Source organism: Symphalangus syndactylus, chromosome 12 (assembly GCF_028878055.3).
Source record: "Symphalangus syndactylus isolate Jambi chromosome 12, NHGRI_mSymSyn1-v2.1_pri, whole genome shotgun sequence".
Lineage (NCBI taxonomy): Eukaryota > Metazoa > Chordata > Mammalia > Primates > Hylobatidae > Symphalangus > Symphalangus syndactylus.
Genome location: NC_072441.2, coordinates 131,432,906 through 131,454,314, shown reverse-complemented (window position 1 = coordinate 131,454,314; position 21,409 = coordinate 131,432,906). Strand labels below are relative to the sequence as shown.

Here is a 21,409-nt window from a genome sequence, read left to right as displayed (position 1 = left end):
CTTCCCAGGATGCTCACTCAGGAGGAGGAGTGATTGAGGTGATGACACAGGGAACCCATCCCTCTCTGAGCTAACTTTCTAACTCCTAAAGTAGGAATTTGCTATGGTTTTATGATTTATCAGCCAAGAAGGTCTTCTTTTAGGCAGCTACCTCTGTTGCCTCTGGATCAGCAGGACACAGCTTCCTGAGGGTGCTCCCTTGCCCATATCTGAGCACGCTGTTTTCTTTGCTGTGTTTTCTCAGGGAGAAACTCCCTGTCCATGTGGTTGTTGACCCTATTCTCAGTAAGGTTTTGCGGCCTCATCAGAGAGAGGTAAATGAGGGTGAGGGGAACGAGATGTGGGCTAGGGGCTGAGCCTGGGAGACTACCATCCCTGGGACAGCAGCAGCGTAGGTGCCAAAGTGGACCGAAGGCTGTTATTCTCTAGGGAGTGAAATTCCTTTGGGAGTGTGTCACCAGTCGGCGCATCCCTGGCAGCCATGGCTGCATCATGGCTGATGAGATGGGCCTGGGAAAGACGCTGCAGTGCATCACATTGATGTGGACACTTTTACGCCAGAGTCCAGAGTGCAAGCCAGAAATTGACAAGGCAGTGGTGGTGTCGCCTTCCAGCCTGGTGAAGAACTGGTACAATGAGGTTGGGAAATGGCTCGGAGGGAGGATCCAACCTCTGGCCATCGATGGAGGATCTAAGGACGAAATAGACCAAAAGCTGGGTACGGAGCCCTAACAAAGATGGCTGCACTCTTTGCACAGCCTGCTGCTTTCTTATGTGTATGCTCACTTATGGCCAGGGTGGAGGGCAATGCAGGGGTAGAAGAAAAGAGAATTTCCATTGAAAATAGTTGAAGTGAAGTCAGTAGTTTCCAGGCTAAATTAAAGAACTGTCGAATTGTCGTTTTTTTTTTTGTTTGTTTGTTTGTTTTTTTCAAAAGATTCTGAATTGTTCCCTTGACACCTTTTCTGTTGTAGAAGGATTCATGAATCAGCGTGGAGCCAGAGTGCCTTCTCCCATCCTCATCATTTCCTATGAGACCTTCCGCCTTCATGTTGGAGTCCTCCAGAAAGGAAGTGTTGGTCTGGTCATATGTGACGAGGTACTTGACTTTCAGCAATCTGGGTGGTAGGAGAAAATCTGTCAGAATCTCTTCACTGAGTATTGCCTTCCAAGGGCTGTGCTAGTCACTGGGGAATGCTGAAGACAGGATGCTGCCTTGGAGACAAGTGACAGGGAGAGCCTGTGATACCAAAATACAAGATACTGTCTGCCAAAAGAGGGCTTAAACAATGCTTAGAACTCTGAGGAGAGTGAGATGCTGGGGGCTGATTGGCTTTGTTGCCTCCAGATAGTATTCCTAGACTAAAGAAGGACCTTGAAGGGTGGGTGGCAATGTTTAGAGGATATAAACCAGAAAGTGTCTGAGACAAGTCTCAACTTAGAGATTTATCGCCAAGGTTGAGGATGCTCTGGGGAAAAAGAGACACAAGCCAAAGTAGGATCTGTAGCCTGTGCTTTTTCCAAAGAGGTTTTTGAGGACTTCAATATTTAAAGGGGGGCTGGCCATGATGATTCACGCCTGTAATCCCAGCACTTTGAGAGGCTGAGGTGAGTGGATCACTTGAGCCCAGGAGTTTGGGACCAGCCTGGGCAACATGGTGAAACCCCACCTCTACTTAAAAAAGATAAAAATATTAGTCAGGTGTGGTGGTGCACCTGTAGTCCCAGCTACTCAGGAGGCCGAGGTGGGAGAGAATCAGCTGAGCCCGGGAAGTAAGCTGAGATTGCGCCACTGCACTCCATCCTGGGTGATGGGGTGTGAAACCCTGTCTCAAAACACACATATGACCGGGCGCGGTGGCTCACGCCTGTAATCCCAGCACTTTGGGAGGCCGAGGTGGGCGGATCATGAGGTCAGGAGTTTGAGACCAACCAAGATGGTGAAACTCTGTCTCTACTAAAACTACAAAAATTAGCCGAGCGTGGTGGTGGGCACCTGTAATCCCAGCTACTCAGGAGGTTGAGGCAGGAGAATCTCTTGAACCCGGGAGGCGGAGGTTGCAATGAGCCTAGATCATGCCACTGCACTCTAGCCTGGGTGACAGAGCAAGACTCTGTCTCAAAAAAAACAAAATAAAAAACAAAAAATACACAGACACAGACACACATGACCCTCTCTCAAAAAACAACACACAAACACACATAAAGGGGCAAGAGCAGGCAGGAGGGAAAGAGGAGCTATCAGTTATGCATTCAGCTCAATAAATCTGCATTTTACGTACATTAAGTAAATAAAGAGTAGAGGAAGAAGTCAAATACACATTTGTCTGGGAGGGAGGATTTCTAGTCTTGTCTTTGTCCCCTGCCTGTAAAGATGAGCTGTTTTTTTACATTGTCAGGGTGAGAGAGGCCACCTGGGGAGAGGCATGGTGTTCTATCTGCGGCTATCTGTTTAGGAACAAAAGGAAAGACATTTTTTTGCATGACTAGTTCCCAAGCTTAACTTTTCCCTTTGGCATAGTTTGGGGTCCTGAGATTTTATTTTCCTTTCACAGGGAACAGTTTCTAGAGTTAGAGACCTTTGTTCGTATCCTGGCTCTGCCACTTACCAGCAGTGTGACCAACAAGCTACTTTACCAGCTGAACCTCTGTTCCTACATCAGTAAAATGGGGTGATAATCTCTGCCTCATAGTGTAGGGTCCAGCCCCACAGGGTTGGTGGGTCTTTCCCCGTGTGTGGTGACGAGAGAGTGTAGAAATAAAGACACAAGACAAAGAGATAAAAGAAAAGACAGCTGGGCCCGGGGGACCACTACCACCAATGCTCAGAGACCGGTAGTGGCCCCGAATGTCTGGCTGCGCTGTTATTTATTGGATACAAAGCAAAAGGGGCAGGGTAGAGTGTGAGTCATCTCTAATGATAGGTAAGGTCATATGGGTCACATGTCCACTGGACAGGGGGCCCTTCCCTGCCTGGCAGCCGAGGCAGAGAGAGAGAGGAGACAAAGAGAAAGACAGCTTACACCATTACTTCTGCATATGAGAGACTATTAGTACTTTCACTCATTTACTACTGCTATCTAGAAGGCAGAGCCAGGTGTACAGGATGGAACATGAAGGTGGACTAGGAACATGACCACTGAAGCACAGCATCACAGGGAGATGGTTAGGCCTCCGGATAACTGCGGGCAAGCCTGACTAATGTCATGCCCTCCACAAGAGGTAGAGGAGCAGAGTTTTTTCTAAACTCCCCCGGGGAAAAGGAGACTCCCTTTCCCGGTCTGCTAAGTAGCGGGTGTTGTTCCTTGACACTTTTCGCTACTGCTAGACCACGGTCTGCCTGGCAATGGGCATCTTCCCAGATGCTGGCGTCACTGCTAGACCAAGGAGCCCTTCTGGTGGCCCTGTCTGGGCATAACAGAAGGCTCACACTCTTGGCTTCTGGTCACACCTCACTATGTCCCCTCAGCTCCTATCTCTTTATGGCCTGGCTTTTCCTAGGTTATGATTATAGAGCGAGGATTATTATAATATTGGAATAAAGAGTAATTGCTACAAACTAATGATTAATGATACTCATATATAATTATATCTAAGATCTATATCTGGTATAACTATTCTTGTTTTATATTTTATTATACTGGAACAGCTTGTGTCCTGGGTCTCTTGCCTCGGTGCCTGGGTGGCTTGCTGCCCACATCATAGGATTATTGTGAGGATTAAATGAAATTATTAAGAAAAAGCTCTTATCACAGTGCCTGGTATGTCATAAGGCCTTGGCAAACATAAGCTCTTGGTGGTTATTCCAGGCTGGGGATACTTGCAAGAACAAAAGCAGAGATAAGAAAGTCCATACACCTTGTAGTAGTAGTTTGCGTTAACTCCTTGTTCCTTGTCTTTGGGACTAAGGGAATATGGCCGTAGTTACTTCCTGGCCTTTTCCAGTATGTGTGAATGGCAGTAGAGAGGCTAGTACTTAGGAAGCAGTGAGGGTGGCTAGGAGCTTCCTACTATAGAGAATTTTCCAGGACTTCTCAGTGGGCTTGGCGACCCTGAGGCTACAGCCATTGTTTGCAACTTCTTGGGAGAGTTAAGCTCCTTTGTATACCCCAGAGGTTCTAGTGGAGAGGTGACTGAAAGACTTGGCCCTATCTGTCAACCAGTTGGCAGGCTAGGCTCAGCTCTGGGTACTGTAGATTAGCCCAGTTGTCTGAGGAACTTCAGAGAGGGGACAGAGGGAAAAAGCTTGCTTTTGGGTACCATGCTTTCTAGTTGTGAGCTATTTTCTGGTCAGTCATTGGCTGGTCTTCAAACTCCCAACTTCCTGGTAGGAGTAGGGAGCTTACCAGGTTGAGGAGAGGTATGCATGTTACTGCCCTGTGGTTCAAGGAAGGCCCTGACATCTGCTTCCTCACTGTGGAGGGGGACTATGCCAGGAGCCGGGTCCAAAGCATTGTGGGAGAGGAAGGCAGGCTGTAGCTGTTGAGCCTTTGAGGATTAGGGAGCATCTAAATTTTTTTTCTACTTTTTGTTTTTTTGAGACAAGGATCTTGTTCTGTTGCCCAGATGGAGTGCAGTGACACGATCTTGGCTCACCGCAACCTCCGCCTCCCAGGTTTAAGTAATTCTCCTGCCTCAGCCACCCGAGTAGCTGATATTACAGGCGTGCACCACCACTCTGGCTAATTTTTATATTTTTAGTAGAGACGGGGTTTCACCATGTTGGCCAGGCTGGTCTTGAACTCCTGGCCCCAAATAATCTGTGGCCTTGGCCTCCCAAAGTGCTGGGATTACAGGTTTGAGCCGCTGTGCCCAGCCTTTTTCTACTCCTTAGTGTTTTTTTCTTCCCCACTCTGTCCTGTTTTATGAGCTGACTCTGTGCAGGGCACAAGGGATAAGGCTGCCTCTTATCACACCGCAGCCCCTTGGCTGTTTACCTTTCTACTTGTTTACCTTTTATTTTGTCAACTGTCAGAGATCTGAGGAACCAAAAGTCCTGAAAAGATGGTCATCTTACTCCAGGGGAGGAGAGGGTTTGTCCTGTTCAGACCCTGGAAAGGGAAGGTGCCATTTCAGGCTTTCGTGTTCTCAGCTCCCACAGCGTCTTCCTCCTAGCTAACGCTTTTCTCTGGAACACAGTTTTTCATAATAACTTCTACGTACAAAATCTTTGCTCCTCAATCAAAAGACACGGGATCAGCTCTGGCTTTGCCACTTACAAGCGTGACTTTCCACAGATGAGACTGCTCTGAGATTGTTTCTTCATCTGTAGAGTGGATGGGATAGGGGCTACTTGAAAGGGATATGATCCAGATCAAGAGAGGATATGTGGGAGCACTTTGTACAAGTGTATAAATAGCAGAGGGATTGACCTCATCATCATCTCAATCTTAAAGATTAGGAGACAAACTCAAGGAAGTGCGTAGTGACTTGCCCAGGTTCACCCAGAGAGTACATAGTAAGCTGGAATGTGAATTCAGGTGTGAGATTCCAAGTCGTGGCTCTTTTTCCTATCCCTCTCTGCCTTGGATGCTTGGTGCAGGAAGAAGGTTGCCTTGGGTATGGAAGGCTTGTCCCTGTGCTCCTCATCGAGACCCATGTGGATCCTTAGTGACTGGTCCAATAGGGAGCTGGGGTTGGCTTTTTCTTTTGCAGAGACAGGATAGTGTGGCAGCCCATTTCATTCGCTGGGTTATTTATTAAGTGCCTTTTATGTGTCAGGCCCTGGAGGTCTCACAATGCTGTCCCTCAGGGAGCTTCAGTTTAGAAGATCTAATTGTTGGTGCCCATTTCCCCTGGACCTGTTGGATGATTTCCTCTGACTTTCTTTTTTTTTTGAGACGGAGTCTCGCTCTGTCGCCCAGGCTGGAGTGCAGTGGCGCAGTCTCGGCTCACTGCAAGCTCCGCCTCCCAGGTTCACACCATTCTCCTGCCTCAGCCTCTCCGAGTAGCTGGGACTACAGGTGCCCGCCACCACGCCCGGCTAATTTTTTGTATTTTTAGTGGAGACGGGGTTTCACTGTGGTCTCGATCTCCTGACGTCGTGATCCGCCCGCCTCGGCCTCCCAAAGTGCTGGGATTACAAGCGTGAGCCACCGCGCCCGGCCGATTTCCTCTGACTTTCAAGTCTCATTTCCCTTTTCAGTTCAGAAGTCTAAGGCTTTTTTTAGGGCTAGTACTTGGAGCCTCTAATAAATTTTTTTTTTTTTTTTATTAAATTTCTAGGCCAAACGCAGTGGCTCACACCTGTAATCCCAGGACTTTGGAAGGCTGAGGCGGGCAGATCACTTGAGGTCAGGATTTCAAGACTAGCCTGGCCAACATGGTGAAACCCTGTTTCTACTAAAAATATAAAAGTTAGCCCGGCATAGTAACACATGCCTGTAATACCAGCTATTCAGGAAGCTGAGGCACAAGAATTGGTTGAACTGGGGAGGCAGGCACATGCCACCACACCCAGCTAATTTTTGTATTTTTCGTAGAGACAGGGTTTCACCATGTTGGCCAGGCTGGACTCGAACTCCTGGCCTCAGGTGATCCACCTGCCTTAGCCTCCCAAAGTGCTAGGATTACAGGCATGAGCCACCATGCCCCGTTGGTTTATTTAATCTTTAATAGCAACATTGGTCATTATTTCATTCTTTCGTTCAACTAACATTCACTGAGCTTTGTCCTATACAGTGAAATTATACAGGTCAATCTGACGTAGTCTCTGCCTTAAGAAATCCTAGTCTCTGTCTAGTTGAGAAGATAAAGTACAGTAGAGTGTGATTAGTACTCTAGTATATATATTATGGATGAGGGCAGAGTGGTACAGTGTCCAGACTCAGAGTCATACAGACCTGAGTTCAAATCCCAGCTCTGCTACTTTCTACCGGCATGATTTTGGATAACTGTTTACCTCTCTGAATCTTAGTTTCTTCATCTCTAAAATGGATAATACAATTTCCATTCATGTGGATTACAGAACAGAATACAGGTAAAGTGTTTAGTTAGTACCATGCCTACCACATTAAACGGGTTCACTAAATAGTAGCAGCCATTATGTATATAGTGCCACAGGAGCACAGAGTTGAGAGAGACAAGCAGCCGGGAGTCACTGAGGAAGGCTTTGCATAGGAGGTGACATCTGAGGAACTTGCCTGTGGAAAAGAGCTCTAGGCAGAGAGGTGGCATGGGCAAAGAGACATAAGGAAATCCAGCATTAGGAGTGACGAAGAGGTCAGGCTTCCTGGACTGTGAGAAGCTTGGAGAGTGTCAGAGAAGTTCACTGGGGCCTCATTGAGAAGGGTTTTGAATGCTAAGCTAGTGAGCTTAAAGAGCTTGGACTTGATGCTATAGATGGAAGAGTCAGTGAAGGGTCTGTGTTTAATTGCATTGTTAAAGCCTGACCCAAGGAAGCAAGACTGATTGCTGATTCTCGGTTGAGTGGTTGAGTTTTGTGTGCCTTCCCCAGTATGGGGCTGGATGTAGAAAAGGTATGGGCCTGATCTTGCCCATGTAGTTCTTGGAGAAAGAGGGAAGGTTGTCCTTTATGATTTTCTTTTTTTTTTTTTTTCATGTATATTTTATTTTATTTTATTTTATTTTATTTTATTTTTCCATCACCTTGAGCATTTATTTCTTTTTTTTTATTAATTTTTTTTGCACACAAAAACAATAAACATTTTCTAAAAATACAAACAAAAAGATGCGTATCAAACATATTAGGAAGGTTGCACATGGGAAGTCGGGGAATAGAAATGGGGGGTGGGAGTTAAAATAAATGAGAGAGGGACTTTATATGGATCAGTGATAATAACTCAATCCTCTATTTGACAAACAAGAGGGAGAAGGAAGAGGAAGAAAAAGAAAGTGGGATAAAGGATCAGAAAGGGAGGAAAATAGAAAAAATTAGAGTATGACTCCAGGGTAGACCTGTTTTGTTGTCACTGAGTTGGTTGGTTGGTTTGTCTGTTGTATTTTTCATGTTTCGCCAAGTTGGCCAGACTGGTCTCGAACTCCTAGCCCGAAGTGATCAACCCGCCTCGCCCCCCAGAGTGCTGGGACCACAGGCGTGAGCCACCACGTCCAGCCCCCACATTGCTTCTGGCCTCCGTGGTAGACCTCCCAGACGGAGCGGCCAGGCAGAGGCGCTCCTCATTTCTTCCCAGACACCGGGCGGCCGGGCAGAGGCGCTCCTCACTTCCCAGACCGTGGGTGGCCGGGCAGAGGCGGTCCTCACTTCCCAGATGATGGGTGGCCGGGCAGAGGCGCTCCTCACTTCCCAGACAGGGTGGCTGGGCAGAGGCGCTACTCACTTCCCAGACGATGGGTGGCCGGGCAGAGGCGCTCCTCATTTCCCAGACGATGGGTGGCCGGGCAGAGGCACTCCTCACTTCCCAGACGATGGGTAGCCGGGCAGAGGCGCTCCTCACTTCCCAGATGGGGCGGCCGGGCAGAGGCGCTCCTCACTTCTTCCCGGACGGGGCGGCCGGGCAGAGGCGCTCCTCACTTCTTCCCGGACGGGGCGGCCGGGCAGAGGCGCTCCTCACTTCCTCCCAGACGATAGGTGGCCGGGCAGAGGCGCTCCTCACTTCCCAGGCGATGGGTGGCCGGGCAGAGGCGCTCCTCACCTCCCAGACGATGGGTGGCCGGGCAGAGGCGCTCCTCACCTCCCAGATGGTGGGTGGCCGGGCAGAGGCGCTCCTCACCTCCCAGACGGTGGGTGGCCGGGCAGAGGCGCTCCTCAGCTCCCAGACGATGGGTGGCCGGGCAGAGGCGCTCCTCACTTCCCAGACGATGGGTGGCCGGGCAGAGGCGCTCCTCACCTCCCAGACGGGGTGGCCGGGCAGAGGCGCTCCTCACTTCCCAGATGGCGGGTGGCCGGGCAGAGGCGCTCCTCGCTTCCCAGACGATGGGTGGCCGGGCAGAGGCGCTCCTCACTTCCCAGACGGGGCGGCCGGGCAGAGGCGCTCCTCACTTCCCAGACAATGGGTGGCCGGGCAGAGGCGCTCCTCATTTCCCAGACGATGGGTGGCCGGGCAGAGGCGCTCCTCACTTCCCAGATGGTGGGTGGCCGGGCAGAGGCGCTCCCCACTTCCCAGACTGGGTGGCCGGGCAGAGGCGCTCCTCACCTCCCAGACGATGGGTGGCCGGGCAGAGACGCTCCCCACCTCCCAGACGGGGTGGCGGCCGGGCAGGTGCTGCAATCCCAGCACCCTGGTAGGCCAAGGCAGGCGGCTGGGAGGCGGAGGCTGCCGCGAGGCCAGAGCACGCCACCGCACTCCAGCCCGGGCAACACCGAGCACCGGGTGAGCGAGACTCCGTCTGCAGTCCCAGTACCTCGGGAGGCTGAGGCGGGCAGAGCACTGGGCGTCAGGAGCTGGTGACCAGCGTGGCCAACATGGCGAACGCGTGCGTGCAGCCAAAGGAGAAAAGGCAGGCAGCGGTGGCGCGCGCCGGCAGTCCCAGGCAGTCCGTGGCGCGGGCAGCAGCGAGCCGAGTAGATTGCAGCCTGGGCCACAGAGGGAAAGAAAAAAGAAAGGAAGGAAGGAAGGGAGGGATGGAGGGAGGGAGGGCATGATTTTCTTGAAAAAGGCTTAAAAGAAGTAGTAGAGGTGTGGAGAGAGTGGAAGGACAGGACAGGGAGAATAGGGATTGGGGAAGAGATATGAAGGGAAGCAGAGGGAAGCTCTTTAGCTTTACTAGCTGTGAGGATTCTGGTGGGACATGGAGCCTGGTCCAAGTCCCTTTAACACTGATGGCCCAGACAAGGCCTGGAGTCTAATACAGAAGGCATCTGGCTCAGAAGGTTCTGAGTTGGGTAGGCTGATGTGGAGGGGAGGACTCCCTGAAAGCATAGGTTTGTCATATGTCCACATGATCTCTGAAGAGTATAGGTGGGCTGCCAAGGCTCTGGAGGTGGGGCAGGGAAAGGGATGGAAAGGAACAGAGGGAATCTTTGCTTTATGGGTATAGCACTGGTCTGGAAACAGGAAGTCTGTCTTTTGAGCCTAACATTCTCCATAGTCAAGTGGGTGAACCCTCTCTCATGCTGCCCCCTGCCTAGTTCCTAAAGCCCTAGAACCTGTAATGTTTTTGTTTTTTTGAGACAGTTTCTCACTATGTCACTATAGTGGTGGCATATGCCTGTAGTCTCAGCTACTCAGGAGGCTGAGGTGGGAGGATTGCAGTGCACTCACGGCTCACTGAAGCCTCGACCTCCTGGACTCAAGCGATCTTCCCACCTCAGCCTCCCAAGTAGCTGGGGCTATGGGTGTAAGCTACTATGCCCAGCTAATTTTTGTATGTTTTGTAGAGATGGGGTTTCACCTTGTTGGCCAGGCTGGTCTGGAACTCCTGGGCTCAAGTGATCCGCCCGTCTCGGCCTCCCAAAGTGCTGGGATTACAGGCATGAGCCACGGCGCCTGGCCTGGAATGTTTCTGACTCCTCTTTTCCTGTCTACATGAGACTTTGCTACCGTATGAGGAACGCCACATTGCGCTCTGAATAAGGATTCTCTTGCAGGGACACAGGCTCAAGAACTCTGAGAATCAGACTTACCAAGCCCTGGACAGCTTGAACACCAGCCGGCGGGTGCTCATCTCCGGAACTCCCATCCAGAATGATCTGCTTGAGTATTTCAGCTTGGTACATTTTGTTAATTCCGGCATCCTAGGTAAGAATCTAGCCTTGTTTGCCACATCAGAGAGGAGCCCTGCCTTGTCTTTGGGAGTATAACTCCAGCTGAGGAGAGAAAGAAGAGAATGCTAGTTATATGTGGGTCACTAGGCACTCTTGTAGGAAGGCTTCTCTTGTCAGGGAGTAGCAAAGCCATTGGGAGGCCTTGGATCTGCTGAGCAACTCAGCAAAGCCCAGGTCGGCCATTTTTCCATTGCAGAGGTGGCAGGGGCTATACAGGGAGTGGTGTCATGATGAGCTGAGGGTGGAATTATTATTTTTGTTCCTCAGATCCTAGCTCCCTTACAAGAGCTTTGGCCTCAGAGCAAGCTCTGTCTTGGGCAGATGTGTGTTTTTTAAAAATCATTTTAACCATTTTTAAGTGTAACAATTCAGTGGTATTAAGTACATTCACTTTGTGCAACCATCACCATCATCCATCTTCAGATTTTTTTTTTCTATTTGCTAATAACTCCTCTCCCCTCCCCTCCCAGTGCTCTGAGAGGCTAGGGTGGGAAGATAACTTGAGGCCAGTTCAAGACCAGCCTGGGCAACATAGTGAGACCTCGTCTCTACAAAATAAGAAAATTAGCTGGGTGTGGTGGTGTGTGGTAGCTATTCAGGAGGCTGTGATCATGCCACTGCACTCTAGCCTGGGCAACAGAGCAAGGCCCTGTCTCTAAAATAGTAATAATAATAAAAACTCCTCATTCCTCCCTCCCCTAATCCCTGGCAACCACACATATATTTGTGAAAGGGTGTGTTAGTGTCACCCTAACTTGCCAGTGCTCAAGAGTAGGCAGAGAACCTGCTGAGTGGCAAGATTATGACCAAGTGAACACATTTGTGTAACCACCATCAGATCAATTACTAACACTCCCTCAGCAGCCCCTTTTCTAATCACTATCCTCTCCTTTTGTCCCAGCAGTAAACTCCTTCCTGACACTATAGGTTGGTTTTGCCTATTTTTGAATTTATGTAAATGAAATAATACAGTATGTATTCCTTTACATCTGGTTTCTTTTGTTCAACATTATGTTTATAAAGTTTATCCACATTATGTGTAGCAGTAGTTTGTTCATTTTCATAATTGCATACTATTCCATGTTAAGAGTACACTGGAATTTATTCTACTGGTTTGGTTTTGTTTGTTGAGACAGAGTCTCGTTGCCCAGGCTGGAGTACAGTGTTGCAGTCATAGCTCACTGCACCCTCAACTTCCTGGGCTCAAGCAGTCCTCCCACCTTGGCCTCCTGAGTAGCTGGGACTACAGGCATATGCCACCACTATTGGCTAACTTTTAAATTTTTTATAGAGATGGGGTCTCACTATGTTGCTCAGGCTGGTCTTGAATTCCTGTGTTCAAATGATTCTCTTGCGTCAGCCTCCCAAACTGCTGGAATTATGGGCATGAGCCCCTATGCCTGGCTTCTATCTTTTTCTGTTTGGATATCTGGTTCACCCTGCATCATATATTGAAAAGACCGTTCTTTCCCCCATTGCTTTGCAGTGCTACCTTCTTCATAAATCAAATGTTCATATATGTGTTGCTCTATTTATGGATTCTATTCTGTTCCTCTGGTCTGTTTGTCTCCTTGTGTCAGTACTTCTCTGCTTTATTTACTGTGGCCTAATAAGTCTTGATATCCATTAGTGTGAATATTCCAACTATAGTCTTTTTTTTTTTTTTTTGACACAGGGTCTCGCTTTGTCACCCAGGCTGGAATGCAGTGGTGAGATCATGGCTCACTGCAGCCTTAACTTCCGGGCTCTAGTGATCCTCCTGCCTCAGCCTCCTGAGTAGCTGGGACAACAGGCACACACCATCATGCCTGGCTAATTTTTGTATTTTGGTTAGAGGTGGGGTTTTGCCATGTTGCCCAGGCTGGTCTTGAACTCTTGAGCTCAAACAATCTGCTCAGCCTCCAACTATATTCTTTTTTTTTTTTTTTTTTTTTTTTTTGAGACGGGGTCTTGCTCTGTCGCCCAGGCTGGAGTGCAGTGGCGCAATCTCGGCTCACTGCAAGCTCCGCCTCCCGGGTTCACGCCATTCTCCTGCCTCAGCCTCTCCGAGTAGCTGGGACTACAGGCGCCCGCCACCACGCCCGGCTAATTTTTTGTATTTTTAGTAGAGACGGGGTTTCACCGTGGTCTCGATCTCCTGACCTCGTGATCCGCCCGCCTCGGCCTCCCAAAGTGCTGGGATTACAAGCGTGAGCCACCGCGCCCGGCCCCTCCAACTATATTCTTACTCCTTAACATTGTCCTAGATATTCTTGGCCCTTTGCATTCCCATGTAAATTTTAGAATCAACTTGTCAATTTATACCTCTACTGCCTGCCATACCCACCAAAAACTGTAACTGGATTTTAATTGGGCTGTATTGAAACATAGATAAGTTCTGAAAGATCTTTCATTTTTATAATATGGAACCTTCCAGTATATTAATATGATCTGTCTCTCAGCTTGTTTAGGTCATCTTTAATTTCTCTCAATGTGGCCAGGTGTGGTGGCTCACAACTGTAATCCCAGCACTTTGGGAGACCAAGGCGTGAGGGTACCTTGAGCCCAGACAAGACCAGCCTGGGCAACATGGCAAAATCCCATCTCTACAAAAAAATACAAAAGTTAGCTGAGTGTGGTGGCATGTGCCTATAGTCCCAGCTACTTGGGAGGTTGAGGCTGTGGTGAGCCATGATTGCCCCATTGCATTCCAGCCTGGGCGACAGAGAGAGAACCTGTCTCAAAAAAAAAAAATTGGCCGGGCACGGAGGCTCACGCCTGTAATCCCAGCACTTTGGGAGGCTGAGGCAAGCAGATCACGAGATCAGGAGTTTGAGACCAGCGTGGCCAACATGGTGAAACCCCGTCTCTACTAGAAATATAAAAATTACCTGGGCACGGAGAGGGGTGCCTGTAATCCCAACTACTCGGGAGGCTGAGGCAGGAGAATTGCTTGAACCCGGGAGGCAGAGGTTGCAGTGAGCCGAGATTGCGCCACCGCACTCCAGCCTGGATGACAGAGCAAGACTCCGTCGCAGAAAAAAAAAAAAAAAAATCCACTCTGGCCATGTTTGTCTTTTTAGTGGACTATTCAATCCATTTACATTTACTCTAAGTAATTATATATTTGGATTTTAACCTATCAGCTCACTATTTGGCCTTTCAAGTCTTCACTGCTTTGATAGCTTTCTGATCTGTTAAATAGAAATTGGCCTATATTTTGTTTAGCCTTGTTCTTGGTAGGAAGGCTGGTTTGTGAGAAGGTAGTCTGCCATCACTAGCTGTGGGAAAATCATTCCTTTTCCACATTCTTCTGTTTTCCTTCTCTCCTGTGTTTAGGGACTGCCCACGAATTCAAGAAGCATTTTGAATTGCCAATTTTGAAGGGTCGAGATGCTGCTGCTAGTGAGGCAGACAGGCAGCTAGGAGAGGAGCGGCTGCGGGAGCTCACCAGCATTGTGAATAGGTAATAACCTCAAGCGAAGTCATTAGCATTGCCTCCCAAACCATCCATGGCCAATCCTTTGGGGGCTTTGCCTCTCTAGAGCCCTCAAAGGCTGGGATTCTAGGAAAGGAGTGGGATCTGTGTCCTAACTATGGCCACTGAATAAACAAGGGAGTCTTGGAGGTGAAGTGCCTGCTTTCTTTCTGGCTTGGGCTCTGTGGTCTGGTTTTGGTCTGTTTATCAGCCTGCTGAGGAAGCTCTTCTCTGATGCTGCTGGACTTCTTGAGCAAAGTATACCTTGGAGCATTATTAGTATTTCAGAAGCTTCCTGTCAGTTGGTCTCAGACCCGAAACATTAGGCTTCTCTTCCCAGGCCCCATAGTCATTCTGTGACAGGTAGGAGAAGATCTGAAAGGTGGTTGCGGCTCCCAGGCTAAGAGGACTGACTTTTTCATGGGAGTTACATAACCCAGGGAGTAGGCACATTCTGGACTCCTTTGTCCAGAGGTGGTATGCACACTTGATAGATTACATTCTAAAGAGTCCTCCTGCCCTTCCCAACAACTGCCTGGCTACCTGGCTACCTCTCCCTACCAATTTTAGATGGCAAGGATGGGTGTGGTGGCTCACGCCTATAATCCCACCACTTTGGGAAGCCGAGGCGGGTGGATCACTTGAGGTAAGGAGTTCGAGACCAGCCTGGCTAACATAGGGAAACCCCCATCTCTACTAAAAATACAAAAATTAGCCGGGTGTGGTGGGGTGCACTTGTAGTCCCAGTTACTCTGGAGGGAGAGGCAGGAGAATTGCTTGAACCTGGGAGGCAGGGGTTGGAGTGAGCTGAGCTGCACCACTGCACTCCAGCCTGGGTGACAGAGCAAGACTCCGTCTCAAAAAAAAAAAAAAAAATTAGATGGCAGGAAGAAGAATTGGTGTTTTCTTAAGATCTGCTTCTTAGGTGCCTGATACCTATCCTTCCTAGTCTTCCCAGGGGGTCTATGCTTAATTTCATTTAGCCTGGGGCCATGTAGCAGGGGGCATTTGGACAAATGCAGGCAGAAACTCCCCTAAGGACTTAGTAATTTACAGCTTGCTTTTCCTGTTAGAGCTCGTGTCTCAATGGGAAGCCTCAGTCTTCTCTTGAAGACTAGGCAACCTATCGAAGGGGAAGAGAAAGTGCTGCCTGTCTAAGCTAGCATGTTTGGAAGGTCTCTGTTCCCACAATTGAGACCCTGATATAGATGTGTTTGACATAGGTCTGATGAGTCTCTGACTTTTTTTTTTTTTTGAGATGGAGTCTCGCTCTTGTTGCCCAGGCTGGAGTGCAGTGGGGCGATCTTGGCTCACTGCAACCTCCACCTCCTGGGTTCAAGTGATTCTCCTGCCTCAGCCTCCCGAGTAGCTGGGTTTACAGGTGCCTGCCACCACGCTTGGCTAATTTTCGTATTTTTAGTAGAGATGGGGTTTCTCCATTTTGGCCAGGCTGGTCTTGAACTCCTGACCTCAGGTGATCTGCCCACCTCGGCTTCCCAAAGTGCTGGGATTACTGGTGTGAGCCACTGCGCCTGGCCGAGTCTCTGACATTTAATGCTGTAAAAGAGGGCTAGTCTTGGTCCTTTGGGTGGTAGCTTTTATTCCAGTAGTTAGCATGGCAATTTTACCAGCCTCTTGCCTTTTTATCCTGTTTTCTCTAGATGCCTGATACGAAGGACTTCCGATATCCTTTCTAAATATCTGCCTGTGAAGATTGAGCAGGTCGTTTGTTGTAGGTACTGAACTCAACTGAAAGATGTGGATGAGTGGGTCAAAGCCTAGCTCCTGAAGCATGGCTGGGCTCTCAAGTGTTCTCAGAGGGCAGGGGGGTGGTCTAGCTTTTTCCACTGACCCAGCTGCCTTTTGTAGGCTGACACCCCTTCAGACTGAGTTATACAAGAGGTTTCTGAGACAAGCCAAACCGGAAGAAGAATTGCGTGAGGGCAAGATGAGCGTGTCTTCCCTTTCTTCCATCACCTCACTAAAGAAGCTTTGTAATCGTGAGTTGGGCTTGTGTCCTGGTGTCCTCCGTGAGAGTGAGCAAGGGAGGGTAGGTTCCTATAGTGGCCTGGTGACCCTCACTAAAACTCATCCAGAGTCATTCTCATAGAGGCCACATGTGATTCCAACCCTACCCAAGGCATGAACCCTGCATTGTGGATTCTGTTTACCAAACCCTTTGCTTTGGAAAATTGAACTCATCTTCTGTCCAGCCCATGCTTGATGACCTGGGATGTGTCGACTGTTTGTGCGTGCTTGCATGTACACATGCTCATATACAATGTTGGGCAGGAGGAAAAATAACAAAGAAACCTTGCCTGCTCTGTTATAGCTCCCTTCTTGTTGGGAGAACACATTAGTGAGATTGTCCATCCATCGTCCCAGATGGCACTGACTATATCCTGTTGGAATTTGGTAGGATGGAGATCAAGCAAGTCTGATGTTGAGGAAGGCCTTCTGGGCTAGGCTTCTAGAGGGAGTTCTAGTGAACACTGAAGTGGAAACTTCAGAAAGCAAAGTATCTGGGTTTTGTTTTGTTTTCTCCCAGATCCAGCTCTAATCCATGATAAGTGTGTGGAAGAGGAGGATGGCTTTGTGGGTGCCTTGGACCTCTTCCCTCCTGGTTATAACTCTAAGACCCTGGAGCCCCAGCTGTCAGGTGACCCTTTTCCTACCAGTATTTGGGCTTCTCTAGGAGGAGGGTGGGAGATTTTTTTTGTGCTAGGGCTGTCCTGTTTCAAGGCAGGATATCAAGAGTAAGAAGCCTGGGCCATTGGGACAGCCAGTAGGGGACTGCTGGTTGCTGCTCTTCCCAGGTAAGATGCTCGTCCTGGATTATATTCTGGCGGTGACCCGAAGCCGTAGCAGTGACAAAGTAGTGCTGGTGTCGAATTACACCCAGACTTTGGATCTCTTTGAGAAGCTGTGCCGTGCCCGAAGGTAGGGAAGAGCCTAACCAGAATGCCAAAGGGGGATATACCCCTCCCCTACTGTCTGTCTAGTTCTGATTTGTGGATGTGGGCCAAGATCTGGGCACATAAAGGCTTTCTCTGAAGATATCTGGGCACATAAAGGCTTTCTCTGAAAATATCTTCCCTTATTGCTGTGATGGCCCCAGCTCTATCTCCAAGTAGAAGATCCCCTAGTCCTTCAGATACTCCCTTAGGAAAGAGTCTTGGCCTCTAGCTCCTTGCCCCTGCCTTTGGGAGCTTAGGGCCTCAAGCATGGTTATTTCAGTCCCTTCAGTAGCTCTCACTCCAAGGGACTCTGCTTTCTTGGGTCTTTTTTAAAAAAATTTTATTTAAAAATTTTTTTCCCCTAATCATTGCAGCTTTATTTTCTTGGATCTCGAATCCCCCTTCAGGTACCTATACGTCCGCCTGGATGGCACGATGTCCATTAAGAAGCGAGCCAAGGTTGTAGAACGCTTCAATAGTCCATCGGTAAATGCACATCCCCATCCCCACACCACCAATGCAGTATCATCAGAATTAAGGAATGACAGAGAAGCTATAAGGGGTTACCTTGATTTTTTTGTTTTTTCTTCCCCTAGTGGATATGGTAGGATTTGGCTAGTTGGTGATAGCTGGGCTGGAAACTGACTTTGTGTGTTGGGATTGGCTGGTGAGCAGATAAACTGGTGGTTTTCACAATTGGTACTGAGTAGTATAGAGGCATGAGAGAGGAGCTGGTTTGGCTGAGCAGGATCCCAGTTTAGGCTATAAGAGGTTCCTTTTCTCCTGTTTCTTCTCTTTCCAGAGCCCTGACTTTGTCTTCATGCTGAGCAGCAAAGCTGGGGGCTGTGGCCTCAATCTCATTGGGGCTAACCGGCTGGTCATGTTTGACCCTGACTGGAACCCAGCCAATGATGAACAAGCCATGGCCCGGGTCTGGCGAGATGGTCAAAAGAAGACTTGCTATATCTACCGCCTGCTGTCTGTAAGGATGGTGATAGTAGTCATGGTAGGGGTGGGTCATGGTAGGGGTGGGTCATGGAACGAGATCTTCAGGACCATCTTGTTCCTTAGTGCCTCTCTTTGGCCTTTCTGCCTCTAGCAGTAGCCAAGCTATGGGCCCAGAAGTGAGTCTTTTATTCTTCTGTTCTCCCTCCCCTTCTCTCCACCCCATTCCCTCAAACCATTCTTACTGCGCCATCTGGACACTTGTTCAGTACATCCTTTTCACAGGACACCTGCTTCCCTCATACATGATTCTGCTGTGTCACTGGCCTTGTAGTCTTCTCTCAACCCCTGTCCTATTTGCATTCTCCAAGTTATCAACTATCACCTTCAGACCATCCATCCCATAGTTCCTCTCTTGCAGCTTATGTCGTTGGACTTGACTACCCTCTTTTCTTCCTTGCTGCAGTCCTCTATCCTCTGCTATATTCCTAATTTATTGATGACTTTGGACACTAGCTCAGCCTTCATTTCTTTCCCAAATCCAGCAATCATACTGGCTGACGTTGAGGACCATGCGGTTATCCAGCACTGTGGCCTTCATGTTTCCTTGACCTCATCTCAATCCCCCTCCGTCTAATTATTCCTAAGATCACACTGTGGAACGTGTTAGAACCCAGAACCTTAATAACTGTCATTCTACTCTCACTTCTTGTCCTCCTAGCTTTCACATACCTGCTGTATCTGCTTCAGCCTAATGTTCCTGTAGCCTCTCCCCTTCCCACTCTCCCACTCATCTGGCTTGACTTCTTTGTTTATTTAGCCCAGTCTTCATTGTGCATCCTTTCAGTTACTCTTTTCCCAATACCCATTCTAGTTGGATTATTTGAGCTGTTTTCAGCTTCCACACCAGCTACATTGCATTTACAGGTTGGTACTACCACAAATTCGTATTCTCTTTTTGAGGTGGACCATATCTCATTTCCTTAAACCATTTCAAGCATCTACCATTTCTCTCAAATTTCCTACCTAACTCATCTTTCTACTCACTCATCAGACTCCTTATACCACTGAACCTGCCTTCAGATATACTACTGACTTCCTAATTGCCAAAACAGGAGACTATTGATTTTTCTTCTTTGTGTATCTCACACTGTTGACTACTAATCCCTTAAAAAACGCTCTTCTAGGCTGGGTGCCGGAGGATCACTTGAGGCTAGGAGTTCGAGGCTATAGTGAGCTAGGATTGTGCCACTCTAGCCTGGGTGACAGAACAGGATCCCGTCTTAAAAAAAAAAAAAAAAATTTTTTTTCTCGTCTTTGGAGACTCCACTCTGGTTCTTCTACCTCTCTGATTACTCATACTGACAAATCTCTAACTACAAAATTTTAGCCCAGATCTCTTACCTGAGTTCTAAATCCCTATTTCCACCACTTAATCTACATTTCCACTTAGATTTCTAATGAGCACTTTAGAAGTATCATGACTAAACTCATTCCCCCTCCTTCTGATTGATTAACTGATTGATTTTGAGACAGTTTATTTCTGTTGCCTAAGCTGGAGTACAGTGGCATGATCATGGACCACTGCAGCTTCAACCTCCCACCTCAACCCCCGAAGTAGCTGGGGCTACAGGTGTGTGCCACCACACCCGGGTAACTTTTTTATTTTTTTTGTAGAGAAGGGGTCTTGCTATGTTGCCCAGGCTGGTCTCGAACATCTGGACTCAAGCAATCCACCTTGGCCTTCCCAAGTGCTGGGAGTAACGGCATGAGCCACCACACCGGGCTCCCCTTCTGAATGTTGTTCTTAATGGCTCCATTATCCACCCAACCCAAAACTGGGAATAATCTTACTGGACTATTCTTTTCTCCTAATAACCAGATTCCCACCAGTTTTCACTGATTTTTACCTTCTTGAAATTTCCTTAATCTACCCCTGCTCTCCAAGCCCTCCTGAGGTCATGGTCATCTGTCACTTGGATATTGCAGCAGCTTCCTAATTTTTTACTTCTGTCTTATCCCAACCCATTGTTCACATACTGCTTCCAGAAGGAGCTTTCCAAAAATTCAGATTTTACTTTTCATCCCTTCAAAGACAAGATTAAGGCCTTCAGCATGGCATCCAAGGTTTGTTTTTTTTTTTTTTTTTTTTTTTTTTTTTGAGATGGAGTCTTGCTCTTGCTGCTCAGGCTGGAGTGCAATGGCACAATCTTGGCTCACTGCAACCTCTGCCTCCCGGATTCAAGCGATTCTCCTGCTTCTCCTGAGTAGCTGGGATTACAGGTGCCCACCACCAAGCCTGGCTAATTTTTGTATTTTTAGTAGAGACGGGGTTTTGCCATGTTGGTCAGGCTGGTCTCGAACTCCTGACTTTGTGATCTGCCTGCCTCGGCCTCCCAAATTGCAGGGATTACAGGTGTGAGCCACCGTGCCTGTCCCCAAGTTTCTTTAATGTGACCTCTGCTGACTTCCCAGTCTCAGCTCTTACTATACTCCCACCAACCTCTAGTTAGCCTGAACTCCTCACAGTCCTCCAATAGGCCAGTAGTATTCCTTTGTTCCTATGCTGGGAATGCCATTGTGTCTTTTCTTACAAACCATCTATTCATTTTCAAGATTGAGCTCAAGGATAGTTTCAAGTTTTCATTACTGTTCTACTCTACCATCCTTATGGACTCGCAGTTACCCTGTACAGATTTCTATCATTGTATCAACTGTTTAAATGTTTGTCTAGGAGCTCAAGGATAGAGGATATATATGATTCTTTTTTGTATCCTAATGTCAGTACAGGGTCTGGAATAGAATAGATACCTAAATGATATTTATTGAATGAATTAGAGTTGGGCTTGTTGCAGAAATCTGAAGCTGCAGCAGACAAACTTCAGTTCACCCTGAAGGGATTTAGCCAGGCCCCGGGACCCTTCATTAGTACAGAAAATAGCCTGGGTGGGCAGACTATTCATGTTATGTTCTCAGGAGACAGACCGGGAAAATGGGCCTCAGCTGAATAGAGATAATGTTCCGGGACTCATACTTTTTATTCATCTCCCCTTCTCAGGTAGCTGTAGTTTCAACCCTTTGGTTTTCCTGCCCCCTTTTTATGAGGATGGCTAAGCGCTATATCTCTTGACATTCCCCACCTCCTCTTCCCCAGGCAGGGACCATTGAGGAGAAGATCTTCCAGCGTCAGAGCCACAAGAAGGCACTGAGCAGCTGTGTGGTGGACGAGGAGCAGGATGTAGAGCGCCACTTCTCTCTGGGCGAGTTGAAGGAGCTGTTTATCCTGGATGAAGCTAGCCTCAGTGACACACATGACAGGTGGGGAAGTGCCCTAACCATTATCTCTAAGCTACCCACACAGTA

The 21,409-nt window shown here is 48.3% G+C and overlaps 1 protein-coding gene across 12 annotated transcripts in view; it reads left to right on the top strand.

Moving 5' to 3' along the window:
- RAD54L (RAD54 like) overlaps positions 1-21,409 on the top strand; it is a 35,676-nt gene that overhangs the window by 13,820 nt on the left and 447 nt on the right. For 2 of the 12 annotated variants that reach the window (XM_055255435.2, XM_063627636.1), the window contains 12 exons: positions 245-314; positions 430-718; positions 975-1,099; positions 10,511-10,661; positions 14,006-14,132; positions 15,806-15,880; positions 16,014-16,144; positions 16,693-16,803; positions 16,961-17,084; positions 17,509-17,587; positions 17,904-18,083; positions 21,201-21,364. In XM_055255435.2, coding sequence (XP_055111410.1) covers positions 245-314; positions 430-718; positions 975-1,099; positions 10,511-10,661; positions 14,006-14,132; positions 15,806-15,880; positions 16,014-16,144; positions 16,693-16,803; positions 16,961-17,084; positions 17,509-17,587; positions 17,904-18,083; positions 21,201-21,364 — 1,626 coding nt within the window. Of the gene's footprint in view, positions 1-244; positions 315-429; positions 719-974; positions 1,100-10,510; positions 10,662-14,005; positions 14,133-15,805; positions 15,881-16,013; positions 16,145-16,692; positions 16,804-16,930; positions 17,085-17,475; positions 17,588-17,903; positions 18,084-21,200; positions 21,365-21,409 lie in introns of all 12 variants that reach the window. The other 10 variants (XM_063627628.1, XM_063627631.1, XM_063627629.1 and 7 more) reach the window with 10 other exon arrangements.